The sequence below is a fragment of the Myotis yumanensis genome, unplaced genomic scaffold, assembly GCF_028538775.1.
Source record: "Myotis yumanensis isolate MYYU_CA2020_CCGP unplaced genomic scaffold, mMyoYum1.0.hap1 SCAF_11, whole genome shotgun sequence".
In the NCBI taxonomy this organism is placed as follows: Eukaryota; Metazoa; Chordata; class Mammalia; order Chiroptera; family Vespertilionidae; genus Myotis; species Myotis yumanensis.
Window position 1 is genome coordinate 5,488,435 of NW_027223762.1, and position 22,139 is coordinate 5,510,573.

The 22,139-nt window shown below is 39.4% G+C and overlaps 1 protein-coding gene and 1 pseudogene across 1 annotated transcript; one reads left to right on the forward strand and one right to left on the reverse strand.

Moving 5' to 3' along the window:
- The first annotated feature begins 1,734 nt into the window (after positions 1-1,734).
- On the forward strand, positions 1,735-2,219 carry LOC139019358 (ubiquitin-ribosomal protein eS31 fusion protein-like; annotated as a pseudogene).
- A 5,170-nt stretch (positions 2,220-7,389) lies between these two features.
- On the reverse strand, positions 7,390-15,013 carry RAD51AP2 (RAD51 associated protein 2). The gene is made up of 3 exons (XM_070428572.1): positions 11,791-15,013; positions 11,371-11,454; positions 7,390-7,505 (listed from the first exon to the last, which is right to left on the reverse strand). The coding sequence occupies exons 1-3, from the start codon at positions 15,011-15,013 to the stop codon at positions 7,390-7,392; spliced, it is 3,423 nt and encodes a 1,140-aa protein (XP_070284673.1).
- Between the last annotated feature and the right edge of the window lie 7,126 nt (positions 15,014-22,139).

A 22,139-nucleotide genomic window follows, 5' to 3' on the forward strand; every position in this document is an offset into this window, starting at 1 on the left:
AAAATAAATGCAAAGGTGAAGATACAGAGTTCAGAATAAGAATCCTAAAGACAAACATAGACATCCCAGAATACTCCTGACAACATTAGAAATGAGTGGAGTCCAATACAGTGTATTGTGTTCAGACTAGATCAGAATTACTCCCTAGGAAACCCTAGTAACCAATTCATATCAACTTGATAATCAAAAGGAAACGGAAGCAGATGTCAGACCCATTATTATACATTATATATACACATATGTACAAAATGAGTGTTAAATAAGTAAATAATCAGTAGTTTATGCTTTCTCCTTCCTAGGCCAGTAGCCAACATTATGTTTTTAAGATCTTAGACAATCCTTACTGCCTCACCTATAGCAGAAAGTAAAGTGCATTTCTGTTTCAAAGTCTCTTCTGGGAATGTGCAAAGTGGTCCAGAGAAAAGGAGATGGAGGCTGGTGGTATTGAAAAAAGAGTATAATCATTTATTCAACAAATAAAAAAGCACCTGCTCTTTTTTATGATGTCACTCTTTTTTTTCTTAAAAAAAGAAAAAAAAAGAAAAGAAAAACTGAGTGACTGGAGGGAAATGGCAGTGGATTAAGTGGAAGCTATGCTGACATTTTCCCAGGACCAAACTGGAATTACAACTAAAATACAGAAAAATCATCCTGAAAAACCAACTGAAGACCAGCTAGAGAGAACCCTTATAACCAAGGACATACAGAGGAGACCTCATCGAAGAGGAAGAGCAGAGGAGCCAGGCTCCAAAGGCAGCAGCTGAAGCTCCAGAGGATTATCTCAATTGCGGGAGGTTCCCCCTGAGAAGTCTGTGATCTAAACCCCAAACCTGGAGGGCTCCCCAGCCCAAAGCACCAGAACTTGGAAAGGTGCCTACATCACATTTAGCTGTGAAAAGCACCAGGGGTTCTGTCCAGCAGGGACAGACAGCTAGATATGCAGACACCCTCTTATGGAGCCAACGCACTAGATTTTGTTTGCAGCCACTTACCTTGGGCTCCAGCAGTGGGAGGACAGAGTGGACTAGAGCTGAGTGAGGAGAGTCTGGGGTGGGCAGCTTGGTGGGGAGAGAACACAGAGGACAACCATGTTGATCCATGTGCTGAGTCATTCTTCCCTCCATACACGAGAAACCATCTTTCTCAGGCCCAGCTTCCCCATTCATGCAACTTTTGCCTGGGGGGAAGAAATTGCCCCACCCCTTGGAAACCCTTTTTCCCCACCCTGTGGAGTAAACACTCCACTGAGCTCTACAGCCTGTGGCTCATTAAGTGATTGAGACTAACAATCTGCCTGCAGGCAGAGGCAGATCTCTTATTGTTTTGAGTTTTTGTCTGACCTGCCTCTGGGCCCTGAGCAAGAAAAAACAGACCTTGGTGCACAATTTGGTCCTTCCCATTTGCGTCTAGCCCTAGCAGAGGGAGCTACAAGCTATGGGTTGCTGATAGCTCTAAACAGGGCCAGTCACAAACAGCACCAGACATTGGCCTGTACCAGAGACACTCCAAAGAGGCTCAAAACCAATAAACCCAATGGCCAGCTTTAAACAACAGAGCAGGATCCAATAAGCTCCAGAAGTAGTATATACACAGGCGCCAAAATTTGCAGAGAATTCCACTTTGTGTGATAAGTAACTGCACAGCAGACTGCACACTGTGTTGGGGGTTTCACTGGGATGAGCCCACAAAAGAACGAGCCAATAGCAATTGTCTTACCGATCTGCAATCTGCGGGATGCTGATTTTCATGAAAACCCTCACTCTCAAGGTTGAACCCTCGGATACGATAGAAAATATACTAGTAAAAGCCAAGATCCAGGATAAGGAAGGAATTCCTCCTGATCAGCAAAGACTGATCTTTGCTGGCAAGCAATTGGAAGACGGACATACTTTGTCTGACTACAACATTCAAAAGGAGTCCACTCTTCATCTTGTGTTGAGACTTCATGGTGGTGCTAAGAAAAGATAGAAGAAGTCTTACACCACTCCCAAGAAGAATAAGCATCAGAGAAAGAAGGTTAAGCTGGCTGTCCTGAAATACTACAAAGTGGATGAGAATGGCAAAACCAGTCACCTTTTTCGGGAGTGCTTTCAGATGAATGTGGTACTGGAGTGTTTATGGCCAGCCACTTTGACAGACATTATTGTGGCAAATGTTTCAACAAACCAGAAGACAAGTAATTGTATTTGGGTTAATAAAAGACATGAACTAACATTTAATTCTTTAATTTTATTCCGGTGAACATTTTTTAAGCATCAAAAGTTGATGAATCAAATTGATAAACTATACTTTGGCAGAAGAATTCCATTATATTTAATATCAGCTGTCTAGATAATAAACCAGTTTGTGTTTCTGACAAAAAAAAACAAAAGGACTCAATTGTAACGGGAGGGCACACACGAAGTGCACAAGGATAATTATTAGACCTAGGTCTGGTGATCAGGGAGACTGCACCACTGGATCCCACAGGCCATCCACTGCATGACACCCACCAAGGCTGGGAGTCATAGCAGATCTACCTAATACATAGAAACAAACCCAAAGAGTCAGCCAAAAGAAACAAGCCCCAAGTGAAAGAACTATAATACTTTCAACAATAAAGATAAATTTAAACTAAAATAAAACTTTTAAAAAAGGAAAAACTTTATTTAAAATAACATGTTTAGAGCAAAACATGTTATTTTAAATAAAGTGACATTCAAAAGTGCTATATTCAACAGTGTGAATGTACTTAATGCCACTGAACTGTATACCTAAAAACTGTTAAAATGGTAAATTGGTGTTATGTAATAAAATTTGTATACTGTAATGAAAACAGCTGTATCATTTTTAAAAATTATTTATAATAAAAGAACTGCCATTGGACCTGACATAGTACATTATACATGTGAAAATAGATTGACCCAAACATATAATGTTTGAATTATGAATTAATAAAGTGTTCTGAAAAATAAATATTCAAAACATGTAATAGACTTAAAAACATAAAGGTAAACATTTTTCAGCCCATCCTTTGTAGGTAAGATCCCTTAAACAGGAAACTCTATTAGTATATTTTCATATAACCCTAAAAAGGGTGAAAAAGCTCCTTTTTAAAATATTAATAACAGATATTAGTAATTATATGCTTGCTGTATACCAGGAGCTGAGCTAGACATTTCATGGATATTATCTTTAATTTTAGTCCCATGAAAATAGAATGATCTCTACTCCATTCCTCAAGTCCCCAAATTACAAACCTTAATGCTACTGAAACATCTTTTTTCTTTCCGAGATGGGAAAAATAGGTCACATCCATAGGATTGTGTTCATAAACGACTTTAGAAAGTCCAAATAACCATTGTTATGGTTCATTCTTTTTTTTAAAATATATTTTATTGGTTTTTTACAGAGAGGAAGGGAGAGGGATAGAGAGCCAGAAACATCAATGAGAGAGAAACATCGATCAGCTGCCTCCTGCACACTCCCCACTGGGGATGTGCCCTCAACCAAGGTACATGACCTTGACCTGAATCAAATCTGGGACCCTTGAGTCCACAGGCCGACACTCTATCCACTGAGCCAAACCGGTTAGGGCTGGTTCATTCTTTATTATTGATACAGAATGTGAGTAAATTTAATAGAGTTTCTCATAAGTTAAACAGGTCCAAACCATTCAATGGATAGGTTCCTTTAAAACAGCGGTTCTCAACCTGTGGGTTTTGACCCCTTTGGGGGTCGAACCACCCTTTCACAGGGGTCGCCTAAGACCGTTGGAAAACACATATATAATTACATATTGTTTTTGTGATTAATCACTATGCTTTAATTATGTTCAATTTGTAACAATGAAATTGGGGGTCACCACAACATGAGGAACTGTATTAAAGGGTCGTGGCATTAGGAAGGTTGAGAACCACTGCTTTAAAAGGATGTTTGCTATATAGAAAGAATTATGAGTCACTAGATTTTTTTCCCATTTTGCTTAACTAAATAAGATTAAACAGGTAATATTACCTCAGAGGTCTACATACTTAATGTACTGACTATAATATAACTTTTTATTTAGTGTAATATAAGGTTCTGCTTTTCTTCTCGAGCTTACTGTTACACATTCAAAAGCTTGCTATTTTAAACTGAAGTAACACCAAGATTTATTCTAAGGTTGAATAAAAGCAAGTATTTTTTGAAGTGGCTTTTCATTGTCTGAATATTTTTATTCTGATCTGAACACATTCAACTTTTACATTTTAAGAACAAGGATAAAAAGAACAAAATGGAGAGGAGAATGGGTTTCCATTTAAAATGTATTCCACCACAGCCCCCAATGCAACCTCTGCAAACCTGGCTACGGAGACACAAAAACTTAAAAGCTAAAATGTTACCTTCCTCCTATCCTCCAATTTTCCAATTCCAAAAACAAAAACTCACAGAACTAGGCAGGAAGGGGGAGGTGATGTTTCTGTGTGTGTATGTACGTTAAGGAAGAAGGTCCTGGGGGGAGGGGTACTTGAGTAATGACACTAGCCGGAACAAGTTTTGCATTGGGAGAGGTGTAATATTTCCCAAAATTTTTATAAAGAAAGATCAAAGATCAAAAAGACATAGCTATTATGAGCAGGTACAGAAATTTATTCATTCACTCATTCAAATAATATAGCATGGGTATTATAGTAGGGGCAGGTACTATTCAAGGCACTTGGGATATATTGGGGGTAGGAGTGGGTGGTAAAGAATCCTACCTCCAAGGACTTGCATTCTTATAAGGCATAAATTATATAGTGTGTGAAAAACTGAAGAGTTCTGCGAGAAGAATAAGAAATTAGAGCAGGATAATGAAGTTAGAAACTACATGGAAGAGCATGGAAATTAATAAATAGAGCTGAATTTGAGAGAGTTTTTCGTGTGTCTCAGAATCTTGGCTTGAAATAGGATAATCAGACTTACTTTGTTAATCCATTTAGTCTTCCTTCTGTCATTATACACTTTCTGTTTTTTGTGTTTTCTTGCTGCTTCCTTTTTTCCTTAGTTTTTGCTAAGCAGCCCATTTTATTTCTCTGTCTAGTGTTTTCAAAAATATTATTCTACTGATGGTTGTTCTTAAATTATGTATATCTGACATTTCTTTTCCAATCTCAAGTAAGCTCCTTGAGGCAAGGACTTCTGTATTCTATCACTGAGCCTAACACAACAGTAGGAGTATTAAAATACATTTATTCTATGAGTGAGTAACTTAATAGTAGGTATTAACTAAATGATCACAATTCTGCTCTTGGGCCAAAGATAAACTCTGGAGGTGGAAATAGAAAGTGAATGCAGAGAAAGGTGGGAAAGAATGCTATGGAGGAGATTGCCTCTATCCCAGTCCTGACCAACTTTGTGATTTTGAAAAACTCACCAATCCTCTTTGCACCTCTATTTTTTTTTCACTTGAAAAATAAGGGAAATGAATTAAAACAATGATCCATTACCTTTGTTTTCTAACATTATGGGAGTTTTATTTGGAAGTGAACTTTAAACTATTAATACAAATGTCAAGATACTACACAAAGCATCCACAGAAATTTTTTCATCCTTTTAAAAAAATTTACACAAACATTTCCTACATAATCCAACACACAACAACAAAAATGGTACATCCTTTTTCAATTTGCATACAATGGAAAAACATATATGTGTGAGAAATTATCTAGTAATAAATAATCAGAATTTTTTTTTAGTATCAGTCACTACCATAACCAAATATTATTCTGATCAATAAAAATTGCTATCATCAGACTTCTGGTATATACTTATACCATTACTTAATTTTTAGTACTGCTCCACACCTTGGTTCTTCACAATTACTAACATAGAAAACTATTGCAAAGTAGGTACAAGCATTTGAAAAAACAAACAAAATCCCCAGCTTAAAGCATGAATGAGTATGATGGAATTTCTTCCCAACCAATGGACTTTCAAACCATCAAATACCCAGAACCACCCTGGCCTTTGGCTGTGTGGCTTAGTGGGTTGGGGTTCATCCCATGCATCAAAAGGTTGCTGGTTTGATTCTTGGTCAAGACACCTGCCTGTGTTGCAGGCTTGATCCCTGGCAGGGGTTGTGCAAAAGGCAGCTGATGGATGTTTCTCCATTTCTCTCCCTCTCTCTTTAAAAATCAATTAAAAAAAAAAAAAACTTTTTAAAAAATCGCTAGAACTGAACTAAATTTGCCAAGATGGTTTTGCCTAAGTCAAGGAAGAGATACATTTATTTTCAACAGAGGAGCTGAAATTAAAAGACAGTATTAAGTTTAAGACAGGTTGGGGGATTTAGCCATTTGAAAAATAACCATCTTTTTAAAAAATGACCACTAAAAATAAGTTCACTAAATTTATTTTTTATTTATTTATTTTTAAATATATTTTATTGATTTTTTACAGAGAGGAAGGGAGAGAGATAGAGAGTTAGAAACATCGATGAGAGAGAAACATCGATCAGCTGCCTCCTGCACACCTCCTACTGGGGATGTGCCCGCAACCCAGGTACATTCCCTTGACCGGAATCGAACCTGGGACCTTTCAGTCCGCAGGCTGACGCTCTATCCACTGAGCCAAACCGGTTTCGGCACTAAATTTATTTTTTAAATCATAAAACATTTCTTACAAAAGATCATTAAATTGTTCACACTGCTCTGAAGTGATGCCAGGGACATGTGGACTATTGTTACTTTTCCTCCCTGTCCCAACCCCCAAAAATGTTGAAGTGACCACAAAGCAAAGTGTTAACAATAATTTCATAGGGGAGATTTTCCTTTTTACTCACCAGCAGTGAACAAATATTAAAATTCACTCATTCTGTTGCTGTTTCAAAATTTCAGTGTTAACTTTTGCGCGCGTACACACACACACACACACACACACACACACACCTGTTTGTAAGGAATGAAAACATTACATCTATTAAACAGCAAAGATTCCACTACACTTCAAATGCAGAACACCTATGAAGCAGAGGCATGCTGGCTTTTTAAACAGAAGCAAATAAGGTTTGTTACCTTTTTAAGAGTCACAGATCTTTTAGAGAAACCTATAAAGGCTACCAATCTTCTCCACAAAAGCATTTTATATATATGCATATGTTATGAAAAATAAGTTGACATGTTTTATAAGATCACAAAAACTTTTAATTGTATATCGTTAATGCCATAAAACTATCAATAAAATATTATATAATGTTTAAATATAATTCACTCACACACACACACACACACACACACACACACACCCTCTCCATACTTTATAATAAAGAAAGCCCCCAAACCTCAAGATGAAAGAAAAGCATTTAGCCAAAGAAATAAATAAAAGATTGATAGTTGTCATGAAATTTTAAAGTTCAATATCTTCTTTTAAGTCCTCATAACATATTTACTATAAATAGGGATGAAGTTGTTTAAGTTTGGCTTTTCTTGACAAACCAACTCTGATTGGACGACTGCATGTCTTAAGAGGTAGTACTCTTGAAATTCCATGTGAAAAATTACTACCTAAAAATATAAGACAATAAAAGTATTTAAGGGAAAAAATTACTCATAGTTTCTAAGATTAAAAAATTTTGATAACTTTTAATCATACTAGCAACTTTACTGACTCACTGAGTTAAGTGCTTTAAATGAATTAGCTTACTTAATCCTATCTCCATTTTTAAAATGTAGAAACCTCAGCACAAAAGTTAAGTAACTTGGCCAATATAAAATACAAACTAAATAAAATCATCATTCCAGTCAGACAGTCTGACTTAACAAAAAGACTACATAGATTTTTTTTTTAAGTATTGATTTTCAAGTGAGAGAAACATTGATTTATTGTTCCACTTATTTTTGCATTCATTGGTTGATTCTTGTATGTGCCCTGACTGGGGATGGAACCCACAACCTTGGTGTTTCTTGGTGTATCAGGACAACACTCTCACCAGTTCAGCTACCTGGGCCTATATAGATTTTAAAGTTACACCTGATATAGTGCAGTGATGGCGGACCTATGACACACGTGTCAGAGGTGACACGCGAACTCATTTTTTTGGTTGATTTTTCTTTGTTAAATGGCATTTAAATATATAAAATAAATATCAAAAATATAAGTCTTTGTTTTACTATGGTTGCAAATATCAAAAAATTTCTATATGTGACACGGCACCAGAGTTAAGTTAGGGTTTTTCAAAACGCTGACACGCCGAGCTCGAAAGGTTCGCCATCACTGATAGTGGCTCTAAACACCATGTCACTTTTTCTTATTAGAAGCTAAATAACTAAACTATACTATTAATGATTATATTTGATTTCTAATAGAGATTATTATCAATAATAGAATGTAAATGTCATTTTTAAAACAGCTCAAAACATTTCATGAAGATATATCTGTTATTAAATCAGTTAACCAGATAAACAGAATCAACTACCCTTGATAATAAAATACAATACCTCTAAATTTCAGGTGCTTTATTTTTAAAAATAAACAGTAGGATACATATTTAAAGCTAAAAATGTATCTATCAAGCTTTCATCATGCTTTAATGAATTAGTATGATCTTAATATAAAAGCACATTATACTAAAAATAGTGTAATAAACATAACTTCAAATCTGACAAAAGGTAAACAACATAATTTCTACTAAGTTTAACCAAAAAGAATGTGTGTGTACCTATGTAAACAATAATGAAATAAAATGCAAATTTTAATTATATGTAAAAAGGGAGGAAACAACATAATATAGCTAGTTATTCATAAAAAATTTAAAAAAATATTGCTAAATTATTTTTTAAACAAAAAGGAATTGTTTAAATAAACCAAAATTGATGGATCATATCTGATACACTAGATTTGGTTATAAATTAAGTAATGTCAGCAATTTATGCTAAGTGTACTTCTACATTATGAGATTTTTATTTCAGTAAAAGCTATGATTCGTCTATTTGATTACTTTTTCAAAGTATAGCTTTCCCCTTTCATATGCTAATATGACAGATACTTCTGATAATTTTGCAATGGGTGGGAAATCACTAAACCAATTTGTATCAACAGTAGGCCTTTTGCAAAGCATATGCCCTTAAACAGTGATTAAGTTGTGGTTGCAAGGATGTGCTTTTTTATAACCTTGGACTTCCTACCTTTTTATTAAATAAATTATGACCCTTTTTATTATTGCTATATACTGGATTAATGTATTGCGTTGTATCATTTGACAATTCTAAATATTCAAACGTACTACCAGAAATGGTTCATTTTAAAAATTAGTATTTAGAAAATTTATGAAATTTATTAGTCATCTTTTAAAAATAATACTAACTCGATTGTTTTTCTAAATCCTTGCAACTCAAAGTATAGTCCACAGACTAGCAGCATCTGGGCACTTGTTAAAAATCAGAATCATAATGCCTACCCCACAACAGAACCATAATCATTTAGAAAGATACCCAGGTCATCTATATACATAAAAGGCTAATATACAAAGTGTCCCCTCAGGGACGGGGAGTTCGACCGGGAGACTGGAGTTCGATCACGCACTATGACACCGCTGACCACCAGGGGGCAGTGCGGAACAAAGGAAGGCCCCAGCCAGCCCTGATCACCGGCTAGGCCTAGGGACCCTACCCATGCACGAATTTCATGCACCAGGCCTCTAGTTTGTATAGAATTTAAAATTAGGGGAGAATGGATGCTGAATGATATTTAAAGCACCTGGCACACTGGCTGGCTGGCATATAACACATGCTCAAAATAATCCCAAAATACTTGCCTTCTCCACAGATAGGGAAGAAAGACACAAAGAGTTTACAGGATGTTACTGGAGACTTAAGTGGCACAAATTTTAATTGGAGGCATCATGATGACAAGTGAGTAAGTATCAAAAACATTTCAGCACAATCAGGAGTTTCCTAATGCCTCTAAAACCACTCTGTATAAACAGGTCTTATCCCCACTTCCCAGTGTCTCTCAACTATTTCTTGACACTATCGATTTTTAACAAGTCTCGGGAAGATTATCCCACTTGGGGATAATCTTTGTAAGTAAATCCAAGACAACTATCCTAACACAATATTAAATAATTCTGGCTGACCTCACACATATTTTGTAATAATGAGGCACTTTTTCTTGTAAAGACACAGTACAGTAGTATAGGTTCAAATATTTTCAACAAATGTAACATTTCTTTTTTTAATTTGTGCACATAATTTAATCTTTCATTTCATCCATTTCATTATCACAATTATAATGATGAAGAATATGGATGCATGTTCCCTAATCTTCCTCCATTCTATCTCAAAATTAACCCAAGTTCTTCTTTTCTTTCTGTCCTAGAAGAAACAACGCCTATCCTTTCCAGGCTAATTCTGCCCCTGCTTTTAGTTTCATAGAGTATTGCTACCTCAGTTATTCTCTTTATTCATGGGAGAAGAAACTACCTATGGGCTTTTTATCTTACAGGACTTGGATTAATTTTTAAGATTATTTTATTGCAAGCTTAGAAAAAGGAAAAGATGCATTATGGAAGTGACTGAATAAAGGTTCCACGAGCAGCATCCTACTGATGAGAAGCCAGGAAAATGTTTTGAGAAATGATGAATGTTTTGGTAAATATATTTCACCTACATCATTACTCTTTCTAGCTCTGGTCTTGTGTAATACCAGCAGTTTCTGACCAAATAAAGTTTTAGTCATTTAGAAAACAATTACCCAATGTAAATCCTACCCGTGTCTCATTCCACTGGTACTATTATAAGTTAGACTAGACGTTAGACTTGCTGTGTTTTATTCTGATATTGTAAACCTTTTAGGCAAATGATGAGGCTAGTTTAACTTTTCATTAGTTTTGTTTAATAGTAATTGAAATTTAAATTCCATAGTCATAAATCATGTTCCTATATCTAAATGATACTAAATTTTTAATTACTAAATAAAATGTCTACATAAAGAGCCTCATAATAAATAAAGAATAGAGAACATTGATGATAATTATATAACTGTGAGCAACATCTCATCAGTGGAAATTCAACTTAGTTAGATGCCTTTTTTTGTTTTTCCAATTAATGTTACATATATTAGATTGTATATTAGACATGTATTACATCTATCTTATTATGTAGTTATTTCAATGCATCCCGGCAAATAATTAAACAGTTTTGAAGAGCACATTTCCCAATAATATTCTAAAGCTAATATTCTAAAATGGTATTTTAATCTTTAGCCAATTTTTAACTATTAGAATTTGCTCCAGTACATTATTACTATTTACAAAGGTAAATCTTTATATTTATTTTTCTAACAACTTAAGTATATTTTCCTTATACTGAAAAATATAAGAATGCAATAATTATCTTAGAAGGTTTTCTAGAAAATAACCAAAAATCTTACCTCCTTTCACTATATAATTAATTTTTTCTTCCTTAAATTCATCAGAGGAAAAAGCAGGTCTTTTGGGTGAGGGTTTCTCACAATCTGAAAACAAAGATCAATATATTACTGTAAAAAGTAAGTTTTATATAAAATGTTAATTCTAAACAAGTTACTTTTTCAAAAATATTCCTCCCATTGTATCCTAATATTTAGATAAATGCTTCAAAGCTCCTTGAAAAATTTTTATCACTTGTTAATTTCAAGTTCAACATATTTAATGTTGGAATAGTTCTTTATAGAAAATAATGTGCATCAATAAACATTGCTTATACTTTATCTCCCTTTTGCCAAAATTATATATTTGGCCAACACAGCGGGGGGGGGGGGGCTGCAATTTTTTTTCTATCATAAGAAAAAATTTTAAAACTAATTTTATACCTTCCTCAGAAGTCGAATAGAGTACTTCTTCCTCTGATGTTCTTAAACAGGAATGTACATTAGGAACTTCCTGTTCTCTGTTTCTGGGTACTGTTTCCCAGTTAAATAAACTTTGGTGTCTTTTATGCATATTAGGACCTGCTTTAGCATCACAGAGCAAAGAAGATTCACAGATTTTGTTGACTGTACCTATTTTCAAATCTTTTTTTATCTTTGTTTTTACCGCCTCCACAGCATTATTTTCTCTAAAGTAATTTTCTTGCCCATTGTTTGTTTCCACAGTGCTTAGAATTTCATTTTCCTTACTGATTTTGTGAAACATACGAAGTTCTTCAAGAACTAAATCAAATTTACTTTTCATCTCAAAATCTTTGGCTATTGTCATAACTTCTGTTGGTAAACACTTGGCAGTTAAATCCTGAAAACATTCATTGTTCCCTACACTCAGATCAGCTTCAAATTGATGTTTAACATATTCTATAGAGTCATTCTTTGGATAAAAATGCCTTAAATTAGCTAACTCACTTCCTTGCAAAATACTCTCATATTCCTTTTTGTCAGCTAGATTATGTTGATTAACATATTTAGTCTCTTCCACGTTTACTTTCCTACTCATTAAGGAAACTGGTTGCACAGAAAAAATGCCATCCATTGAATAAAAGCTATTTTTCTCTTCCTTTTCAATCTTAATATCTTTATGAACTTGGTGACAGTATGTTAAACTTTGGGCTATGACATTTTCTTCCTCCTTTAAAATTAACTCATATCTTTTTGCTTCAATTTCACATTTTAGCAAGCTCCCAAAATGTTGAACTTGAGTTACAATCATGGGACTGGTTTGTTCAGTACGTTTTGTGCAGTGGCTTGCTGGTATGGCTTGTTGCCTAACATTGAAGATATCTTCAGCAATGCACTTACAATTAAAGCTACTAATCTTACTATGCTCCTGTTTTCTTTCAGTAGCTACATTTTCATTGTACATATTTATTTCATAAAAGTTTTCATTAATATGTTCATAGTTGTTCTGTATGAATTGAGGAAGAGAATTAACATGTATTTTCACAGTGTTTGTACCACACTGAGCCCAATTTTTCACATTCGTTACTTGTTCAGGACAAGTCTTACTCTTGTAACTAATTTCATCCCTGTCATCAAAGTCCATTAAAACGATATTTTTAGTTGTCATGCCAAAGGAATCGATGGGTTTTTTCTTAAACTCTTCAAAAACTTGTTCAGTTTTAAATAGCTTTTTCTCCTCTAACATAGGTTTCATATTATCTCCTAATGGTATTGAAACAGTTAAAGTCCTTCCTGGATATACAATCTGATTTTCCACCATAATATTTCTTGGATAATTCAAACACATTATCCATTTGAAAATGCACCCCTCTTCTAATTTAGAATCATTTTCAGTTCCAGTTAAAGAGTCAAAGTTATTGAGCAAAGAAGCTATGTTGGTTTTCAATATGATATGTAGAGATTTTGAAACACCCGTTTGTAAATATATGCTTAAAATGTTATTCCTTCTATTGACGTTTATATTCCTAATTATTAGATTATGAACATCAGTTTGCTTTAGACACTTCAAAATTTCATGCCAGGCTAAAATACTATTATCTGCTTCTTTTGCTGAAATACTTTTATGGAAGTAAAACCTCTCTGTAATGAAATTCACCAAAATACTGCTTAAATCACAGTCTTTTTGTGAAGTATAATATTGCAACGGCAACTGTAGCCTATTATCGCTTTCTCCTTTACCACTGAACCAAAAAAAATTTATTAAAGCTTTTTGGCTACCCAGTGTCCCTATCATGAGAAGCTGTGGTTGTTCTTCGTGTGTATGCATGGCTTTTACATTAAAACAATCTTCTTTGCTTAAAAGAGCTGTATCCGATAATTGTAGCAAATTCCACTTTTCCCCAGTTTTCTTCATATTTTCACATTTAGTTTGGTAACTATGCATAACCCAGCTGTTTTCCCTATTTTTTCTCAAAATATGTCTAATGCTATAGCTCTCGCTCTGACGTTTTCCTAACCGGGTGGCTATGTGACAGTCCAGGCGTGCTCCTGCTTCCTTCCGAGCTGCATTCTGCAGCGTTAGAGTGAAATTCGCACCGGGATCCCTTCCATCAGACTCGATGCCCCTGTGGTGACCACACCGGAAGCTGATGGCGTCCTCTCCCCTCACACAGACCCTGTGCTCGCTGGCTGAGCGGGCGCCGCTGTCACCACGTTCCGGAAACAGGGCTTCCGCGCCCACCATTTTTGTGTCGTCCAGTAACTTACGCCTCTTAACAGTCGGTCTATTTTGAGGCCAGTCGATGTTTGTGAAACCGGTAACACAGGTCTCGTTTTTGTCGCCCTTTTTCTTTGCTCTTTGCTTCGAAGGGGACAGCGGGCTCTTGAAGTCCGTTGGACCCTCGGGGAGTGGCCCTGCGCTGCTCTCTCTGCAAAACCTGGGCTCGGGGATGCTCGGGCCAGGCTGGTTCTGAGATCGGGGTGTTTTCAGCATGGACGCCGACATGTTATTTTCCTTTTTATTGGACTGTGCGACGCTGCCAGCTTGGCGTCTGTCCTCCACTTCATGAGATGTGGGTTTCGGTTCCTCGTCAAAGGTAAGGCCCCGCGACAGATTTCCTGTCAGTTTCCTGTCACTACTGTCTTCCTGCCCGTTGCCTCCCCCTGGGACTACATAGCGTTTTCCAGTCTCGTTTGCCAGGCCTTGTATGTCGCGCAGGGACGTGTTGGGCCGAAGCTGCCCCCCCTCAGCTTGGGATCCGTCACCGCGGGGCACACTGACAGCCGCCTCGGCACACAGTCCTGCCTCAGAGAACCTTCTGGAAGCCCTCGAACCAGAATGCAAACTTCGTGAGGGGGCAGACTGCAAGCCAGCATTCATCTCGCAGGGGCTATTTTGGCATTCCCCATGTCCCGTCTGCTTCCCGCCGGCTGAGCTCTCCACACGCGGGTCTGCGGAGTTGGCGAAAATCACGTCAGGGGAAAGGAGCAGCGCCCTGAAGGGTCTGGGCGACAGCGCCCATTTTTTCTCCACCTCCGACAGGCGAGGCACCAGAGGCAGCCTCCACCCCGCCTCAGAGGCCCCGCCGGGCTCCCCGAGGCGGGGCCGCTTAGTGGGGGGGTGGGAATCAGGGTCTGGAGGAGGCGGGGGACCGGCGGGCTCCCGGAGCTCCGCAGCCGGCGGCGTGAGGCGCGTGAGCGACATGACAGAGAACTGAGGGCATCTGTCCCAGGTTCCCGCCAAGCTCCAGTCTTTCAGCCCAAGCGAAGAGGCTCCGCCCCATCCCGGGCCCGCCCCGGCCACGCCCCCAACCCGCCCCTTGAGGCCTGGACTCAGTGTCATGTTTACAGAAAGCCCCGCCCCAAACACGCCCCTCCAACGCCCCATCCTATATGCCCCGCCCCCTCTAAGTGCCGCTCCGCCTAGACCACGCCCCCCGGACGCTCTCCTCCACCCGAAACGAGAGCTCCCAGTGTCGCTGCCAGTGTCTCTCCCTCACACCGAGAGCCGCCCTGGCCGTTATGTGGTCTATTTTTAGCGCCTCTTGCTCCAGCCAGGACCGTCGCTGCTCTAAATCGTTTCTTTCCTCTGTCAGAATCTGCATTATTTTTCTAATTTGTGAACAGAGACGGCTTGACGTTTCAACTTCTCAAATTCCATGTTTTCTTCGGGGGCGGCTTCCCGGCGGAGTACCTTTCCAGTCACACCCTGCAGCTGTGTCAGCGCCGGGCCAAGTCTCTCTGCGCCCGGAAAAGCCGCCTTAAAGCTGCTCATCACCCCGGTGGCGCTTGACATCGAATGTCCACTTCACTAGGAAAGTGTGTTAAACAGTATTTCAGGGCAAAGTGTGTGAAAAGCATTACCCAGAACATGCTTGGTCTTCACTTTCAGGCTGTAGAAAAGGTTTTCCCACCTGCCGTGGGGCTCCTTCCCCCAAGATTGCGGGTCAGGTCACCTAAAGAAACAAATTCCATGCTTCAGCTACGCCACTTCTTGTGAGCAGAAGTAGTAGAGCTCTGGCTCATAAGTTTCATAAAGGTTATTTTTCTTTTCCTTCAATAATTTCCTAAAATATTTTATTATTTCCAGTTCATGGCTGAGTTTTGTCAATTCCGTGGCCACAGAGTGATTTTCAAAATGTGTGTTATTATTACACAGGTGTTTAGACCACGGGTTTAGTGCTAACTCTCTATCCCTCTCCCTTCCAAGAGTTAAGAGACATGTCATTACTGTTCAGCAGTCAAAAACCTCAGTCCCCTGGATGGCTGTTCGGAGTCGGGAGGCCTCAGGGGCCCCGGTAAAACAGGAGTAAGAATTACAGTGATGTGAACAGGAACCCCCATTTCAGGACGGGGGGGGGGGGGTGCATGCAGGATGGAGCTGACACGCTGCGCGGGCAGTGCAGCCTCACCGCCTCCCGTCTGATAAACGCTCCCAGCGCGTCACGGTTCCGACTCTGGGCGTTCCGTGTGACGTCAGCTTCTACATTCCTCCCGAGAAACGTTTGCTCGCGTGTGTAGAAAGCCTTGCGGTAGAAGCACTTCATCAACACTCTGACTACCAAGGTGGCGGAGGCTCAGAGGATCCGTCTTTTCCTTTTCTTTACTTTTTTAAAAATATATTTTATTGAGAGGAGGGGAGAGGGATAGAGAGTTAGAAACATCGATCAGCTGCCTCCTGCACGCCTCCTACTGGGGATGTGCCTGCAACCCAGGTACATGCCCTTGACCGGAATCGAACCCGGGACCTTTCAGTCCGCAGGCCGACGCTCTAGCCACTGAGCCAAACCGGTTAGGGCTGGCCTTTGCCTTTTCACTTATTTGAATTGTTTACATACAAAAAAAGACACAACTAAGGTACATGCCCTTGACCGGAATTAAACCTGGGACCTTTCAGTCTGCAAGCCAATGCTCTAACCACTGAGCGAACCGGTTAGGACAGGATCCGTCTTTTTCTTAAACTGGAGGCCCGGTGCATGAAAATCGTGCACTCAGGGGGGGTCCCTCAGCCCAGCCCGCGCCCTCTCGCAGTCCGGGACCCCTCGGGGTCTGTCTGACTGCCTGGGACCCCGCCACCGCCGCTGCGCTCGCCAGCCGTGAGCTGGCTTCTGGCTGAGCGGCGCCTCCCCTGTGGGATCACACTGACCACTAGGGGGCAGCTCCTGCGTTGAGGGTCTGCCCCCTGGTGGCCAGTGCGCGTCATAGTGACCGGTCATTCCGCTGTTTGGTCGATTTGCATATCAGCCTTTTATTATATAAAGGATTCCGCTGCCTTTTTCACCTCGGAGTCTCCACAATTCCGCATTCCATCCCCATGCAATGCAGCCCGTCCTCTGCATCGCGAAGGCAGATGAAACTGGACATTAGGACCGAGCTTTCTATGTCAGTGATGGCGAACCTTTTGAGCTCGGCGTGCCAGCATTTTGAAAAACCCTCACTTAACTCTGGTGCCGTGTCACATACAGAAATTTTTTGATATTTGCAACCATAGGAAAACAAACTTATGTTTTTGATATTTATTTTATATATTTAAATGCCATTTAACAAAGAAAAATCAACCAAAAAAATGAGTTCGCATGTCACCTCTGACACGCGTGTCATAGGTTCGCCATCACTGTTCTATGTGAACACGCCCCAGCTTTGAGGTCCTGGACTGATTTGTATGTAACTTGGTGTTTGAGTGTTTGGCTACACAGCTATTCACAGTTCAGCTCCCAACCATTCTCCAGCTTCTATTCCCACAGCACAACCTGCCTTCCTGCAGCACCGAAATCCTCTCCGCTCCTTAAATACATAAAGCCCTCTCAGGACTTCAGTCTTTGGGTGTGTGCTGGTGCATTTGCCTAAAGCTGAAAAACAGATCTAGGCAGCCTTAGACGACTCGCTTTAAGTGGGAAATAAAAAGTGACCTAAGACCCTGGAAAGTACAGCCCTGCTTCCTCAGAGACTAAGGACGCGCAGAAATGGCTCTAGAATAGGAAGAGCTAGCCAGTCAGGATGCAGACGGAGCGGGTCTGGGAGAAGCAGGGATGGCGATGGTGGAGGTGGGGGGCGGGCACAGGGCGGACAGAGGGGGATGTGGCGATGGACAGAGACTCTGCTTGGCGTGGTGAACACACACCACAGCGTACAGGTGACGTGCTGTGGAATTGGGCACCTGACATCTGTATAATTTTAACCAGTGTCACCCCAATAATTCTAATAAATAAACAACAACAAAAGTTGTTTTAAAAAGTACCCAGTCACCACCTGCAGGACCATCTCCGAGACCAGCCAACACGCCTTTTTTTCTGCCTTAACTCCTTATTACCGAACAACCATGAGCTCCCAAATCCGTCAGAATCGTTCCCCCAGGTGGAGGCTGCGGTCACCACCTGGCCACCTGCCTCTGCGGGCGCCACACCTACCTCTCCCTGGGCTTCCATCTCCAAGGGATGATGTGGCTCTCAGGGCAGGCGGGGGCCACTCCTTCCCGAGTTGATGGAAAAGAAGTTCGAGGGCGCTGAGCGGCTCTTAAAGTTGCAAAACCAGCGTGGCAGCCGCCTTCTCTCCAGGACGTGCAAGAGCCGCCCAGGGTGAGTGGGCAAAGCTCAGGACGCCATGGAGGCCGCCCTGGCCTTGGAGAGGAGCCTGACCCAGCCCTTGGGGAGCTGCAGGCCCTGGGTTCTACTCTGCAGACCCTCATCTCTGTGACTTCCTGGGAAACCACTTCCGGGGGCGAGGAGGTGAAGCTCATCAAGAAGATGGGCGACACCGGCCTCACCTCCGCCAGCTGGGCCCAGGCTGGGCGGGGGGAGTGTCTCTTCGAAAGGCCCCCCCCTCAGCGCCACCAGGAGCCTGTGGGCCCCTCTGCCTCCCCTGGGGCCTGGCTCTTACCTGAGCTTCTCCCCTAAACTACTGGCCGTTCTTTTAACCTCCTGAAGCCCCCTCCCATGCATTAGACCAAATGAAACAATAAAGCTTTTTGCAGAAAAAAACAAAAACAAAAAAACCTGTGAAAAGGCACAGGTTTTCTTGCTTTTTGCTTATAAAATCTCTGGTGGGTGGAAACACAAACACAGAAAAAACATATTTCAGTTCAAACAATATTTAGTACAGAATATATGTCTCATCACTGTGCTGGATGCCATGCTCTTCTGAAAAGCACTGGGTTTGTAGTCAGAAACACTTAAATACATATGTGTCGCTCTGTTGAATAGACTTCTTACATAGTAATGTAATAGCACTATCTTTTTCCACTTTTACTCTCCAAACTCCTCTCTGGTAGAAGGATTAAAAAAAAAGAAGACAAGTTTTTCAACTTCTGCATGCCATTGAAGAAAAGACCTCTTACGCCCTAACTGGTTTGGCTCAGTTGATAGAGTGTTGGCCTGCAGACTGAAGGGTCCTGGGTTCGATTCCTATCAAGGGCACATGCCGGGGTTGTGGGCTCGATCCCCAGTAGGGGGCGTGCAGGAGGCAATCAATCAATGAGTCTCTCTCATCATGGATGTTTCTATTTCTCTCTCCATCTCCCTTCCTTTCTGAAATCAATAAAAATATATTATTAAAAAAGACCTCTTACATTGGGTTTGATTTACAAATGAATTTCCTCAAATGATAATTACCTGTACTTGAAGTACTGATACAACATGAAACTTTGTCAGGAACTTCAACATGAAAATAAAATATGCCAATTTAAACTCCCAAAGGAATAGCTTGTGTGTCTGCAGTATAGTTGTACTGGGGGCTGACAAATGGAAGGCTAGAATCGTGGCATCATTCACCATTTACCCTTTCGGCAGCCCTTGTTTCCTAGTATAAACCTCCAAGGTCATAGGGTTTGCCTATAGTCTGATTTTGAGAGGATTGCAAGCTAGCAGAATTTTCACTGGGCAGTGTCATCATCAAAATGATCTTAAGTAGTAACTCCTTGAAGATTTTTTTTATTGTTTAATATGATTAAGCTTTTATTTCCTGATTTTGGAACTAATTTCACAAAAATTAATTTGAGTAACAAAAATCTTTAAATCAATAGTATGTGGATTTCAGTGTTACCTGCATATAGACAATCACTCAACGTAAGAAAATATTTTACTTTCCCTTAGAAAGTATAAAAGGGAAAACTATTTAAACTTTTACAACGGCCTTGGAAAGCTATGATCTTGTCCATGGTGGCTACCAAATGAATAGTTAGAGAAAATAAATTAAGTCTAGCACAGCCTTCACTTGTCAGTAGGAAAAAAAAAAAAGGACAACTACATAAAGAAGAATATAAGCAGATTTCTTGGCTTGCAAATGATTACATTGGTTGCCAAAAAATGGTTCAGTTCCAGTGTCTAATGTCAATTGTAAAAACTGTTGCCCAGTCAAATAAGCCTGGAAACTCCCTCTGTCAAGTCTAATTTCCTCTTTCATTCATAAATCTAATCACACAGTGTTCATAAAAATTAACCCAAACACTACATCTCTTCTTGTTTAAATACTTTTATAATATATTCCACCATATCCGGCACAAACCTATAGTGAATAATAACAATATAATCATTAGCTGGAAAATGTCAAAATGCATTTTTAAAATCAATATAAGAACACTGCCACTGTTAGGGGTTTTGTAAATGGAGAATTATCTATCACACCCACTATACCAATTATGAAACGGTATCATTATTAAGTTATAAAAATAATCTTCCCAGTTATCAGAACTCCCAACTGAATTTTAATTCTTCTAGATTGCAAAAGCATCAAAAACTAGTCCACTGAGAATAAAAACTAAAGAGAAAGAGGGAATTGGCCAACCAAATAAATACTGAGCTCTATTATAAATCAGGAACTTGGCATTTTGAATGATACAAAGTAAAAGTATAAGACAGATCCTGTACTAAGTAGCTTTACAATATAGTTGGATATTAAAATCTAAAAGAAGCCCTAAATGGTTTGGCTCAGTGGATAGTGTCGGCCGGCAGACTGAAGGGTCCCAGGTTTGATTCCGGTCAAGGGCATGTACCTTGGTTGCGGGCACATCCCCAGTAGGGGGTGTGCAAGAGGCAGCTGCTGATCGATGTTTCTCTCTCATTGATGTTTCTAACTCTCTATCCCTCTCCTTTCCTCTCTGTAAAAAAATCAATAAAATATATTTTATTTTATTTAAAAAAAATAAAAAAATCTAAAAGGAAAACTGTGTGTCACAGTGATATTTCATTTAATTTTCTGCTCATATTAAGTATCTTAAATCTACTGGCAATTGAAAAGAAGGAAATATCACTCTGGAATAGGTAGTCAGGAAAGTCTTCATGGTATTTGAATAAGACCTTGAGTAAGTAGGAAAGGTTACAGCTATCCAAATTCAGCAATATGCTATAACCTGCCTTTTTGGTAAAAATATACCAATCTGTTGTAAAAGTCTTCATTTGGGTGGAATTCTAGGAATACTTCACATTAGAGGTCTAGAGATCACTTTGATCTGGAGATGCCCCTAGTGAGAACAGGAGATCTCTGAGGAAATCTTGTCCTGCTTAGACTCAGTTAAAGAATTCTCTTCTGCTCTAACTTCAGACCTAGGATCTGGTCAGAAATCAGCACCACAGCCTGTACCTGACCCAGCCCTAGTCCATCCCACAGAAGCAGAGCATAACCATCACCACCAAACGGTACAATGCTGCTCTCTCTGAAGGAAAACTATTTTGTCATTAATCAGAAGAGATTTGTCTCTGGCACCTTTCCACTCATTTGTACCATTTCAATAAAATACACTGCTCACACAAAAAAAGTGTGATCCTTCCTACAGGAAGGACCAAAAAGAAATATTCAGACAAGAAACTGAAAAGTGCACTTACCTGACAGCATCAGCAACATTGTGTTTTAACTACCTTAAGGCTCCTGGACAAGGCTTTCTTAATTAGCTGAAGTGACCCTACAAGTTCTTTTACCAGATGCTGGAGAGATACAAACTCACCAGATAAACACGGGTGTTTTCTAAAGACAAGTATTCTTTCCTTTAGACCAAAGTGACAAATTATTCACACAGTACATGTTTTAAATAACATCATTAATGGTCCATCCTCTTAGATTAATAGCTTTATTAGCTCCTAAAGAGAAAGAGCTTCAATCCCTTTAAAAAATCTTTTAGGAAGACCTATTTTTACAAATGCATGTTGAAGCCATAAAGACCAAAGAGTACATTTTAGCTCTTTCAAAACTGACCTTCATCCACTGCTTTCAAATTGCTTTCAAAATGGCCAGGATCTCAAGTTTCAATTATATATTTTTCAAGTAGTACGATGATGTATGGAAATTTTAATGTTTCCAGATAGCAGGATTTTAATAGAATATGGTTTTTATAGATTTAATCT

Excerpts from the sequence above, each read along its gene's own strand:
- RAD51AP2 (XM_070428572.1), bottom strand. The coding sequence starts at position 15,013 with ATGTCGCTCACGCGCCTCACGCCGCCGGCTGCGGAGCTCCGGGAGCCC. Across the intron at positions 11,455-11,790 it reads CTATTCGACTTCTGAGGAAG|ATTGTGAGAAACCCTCACCC; the intron begins GTATAAAATTAG and ends CTTTGTTTTCAG. Across the intron at positions 7,506-11,370 it reads TAATTATATAGTGAAAGGAG|GTAGTAATTTTTCACATGGA; the intron begins GTAAGATTTTTG and ends TTATATTTTTAG.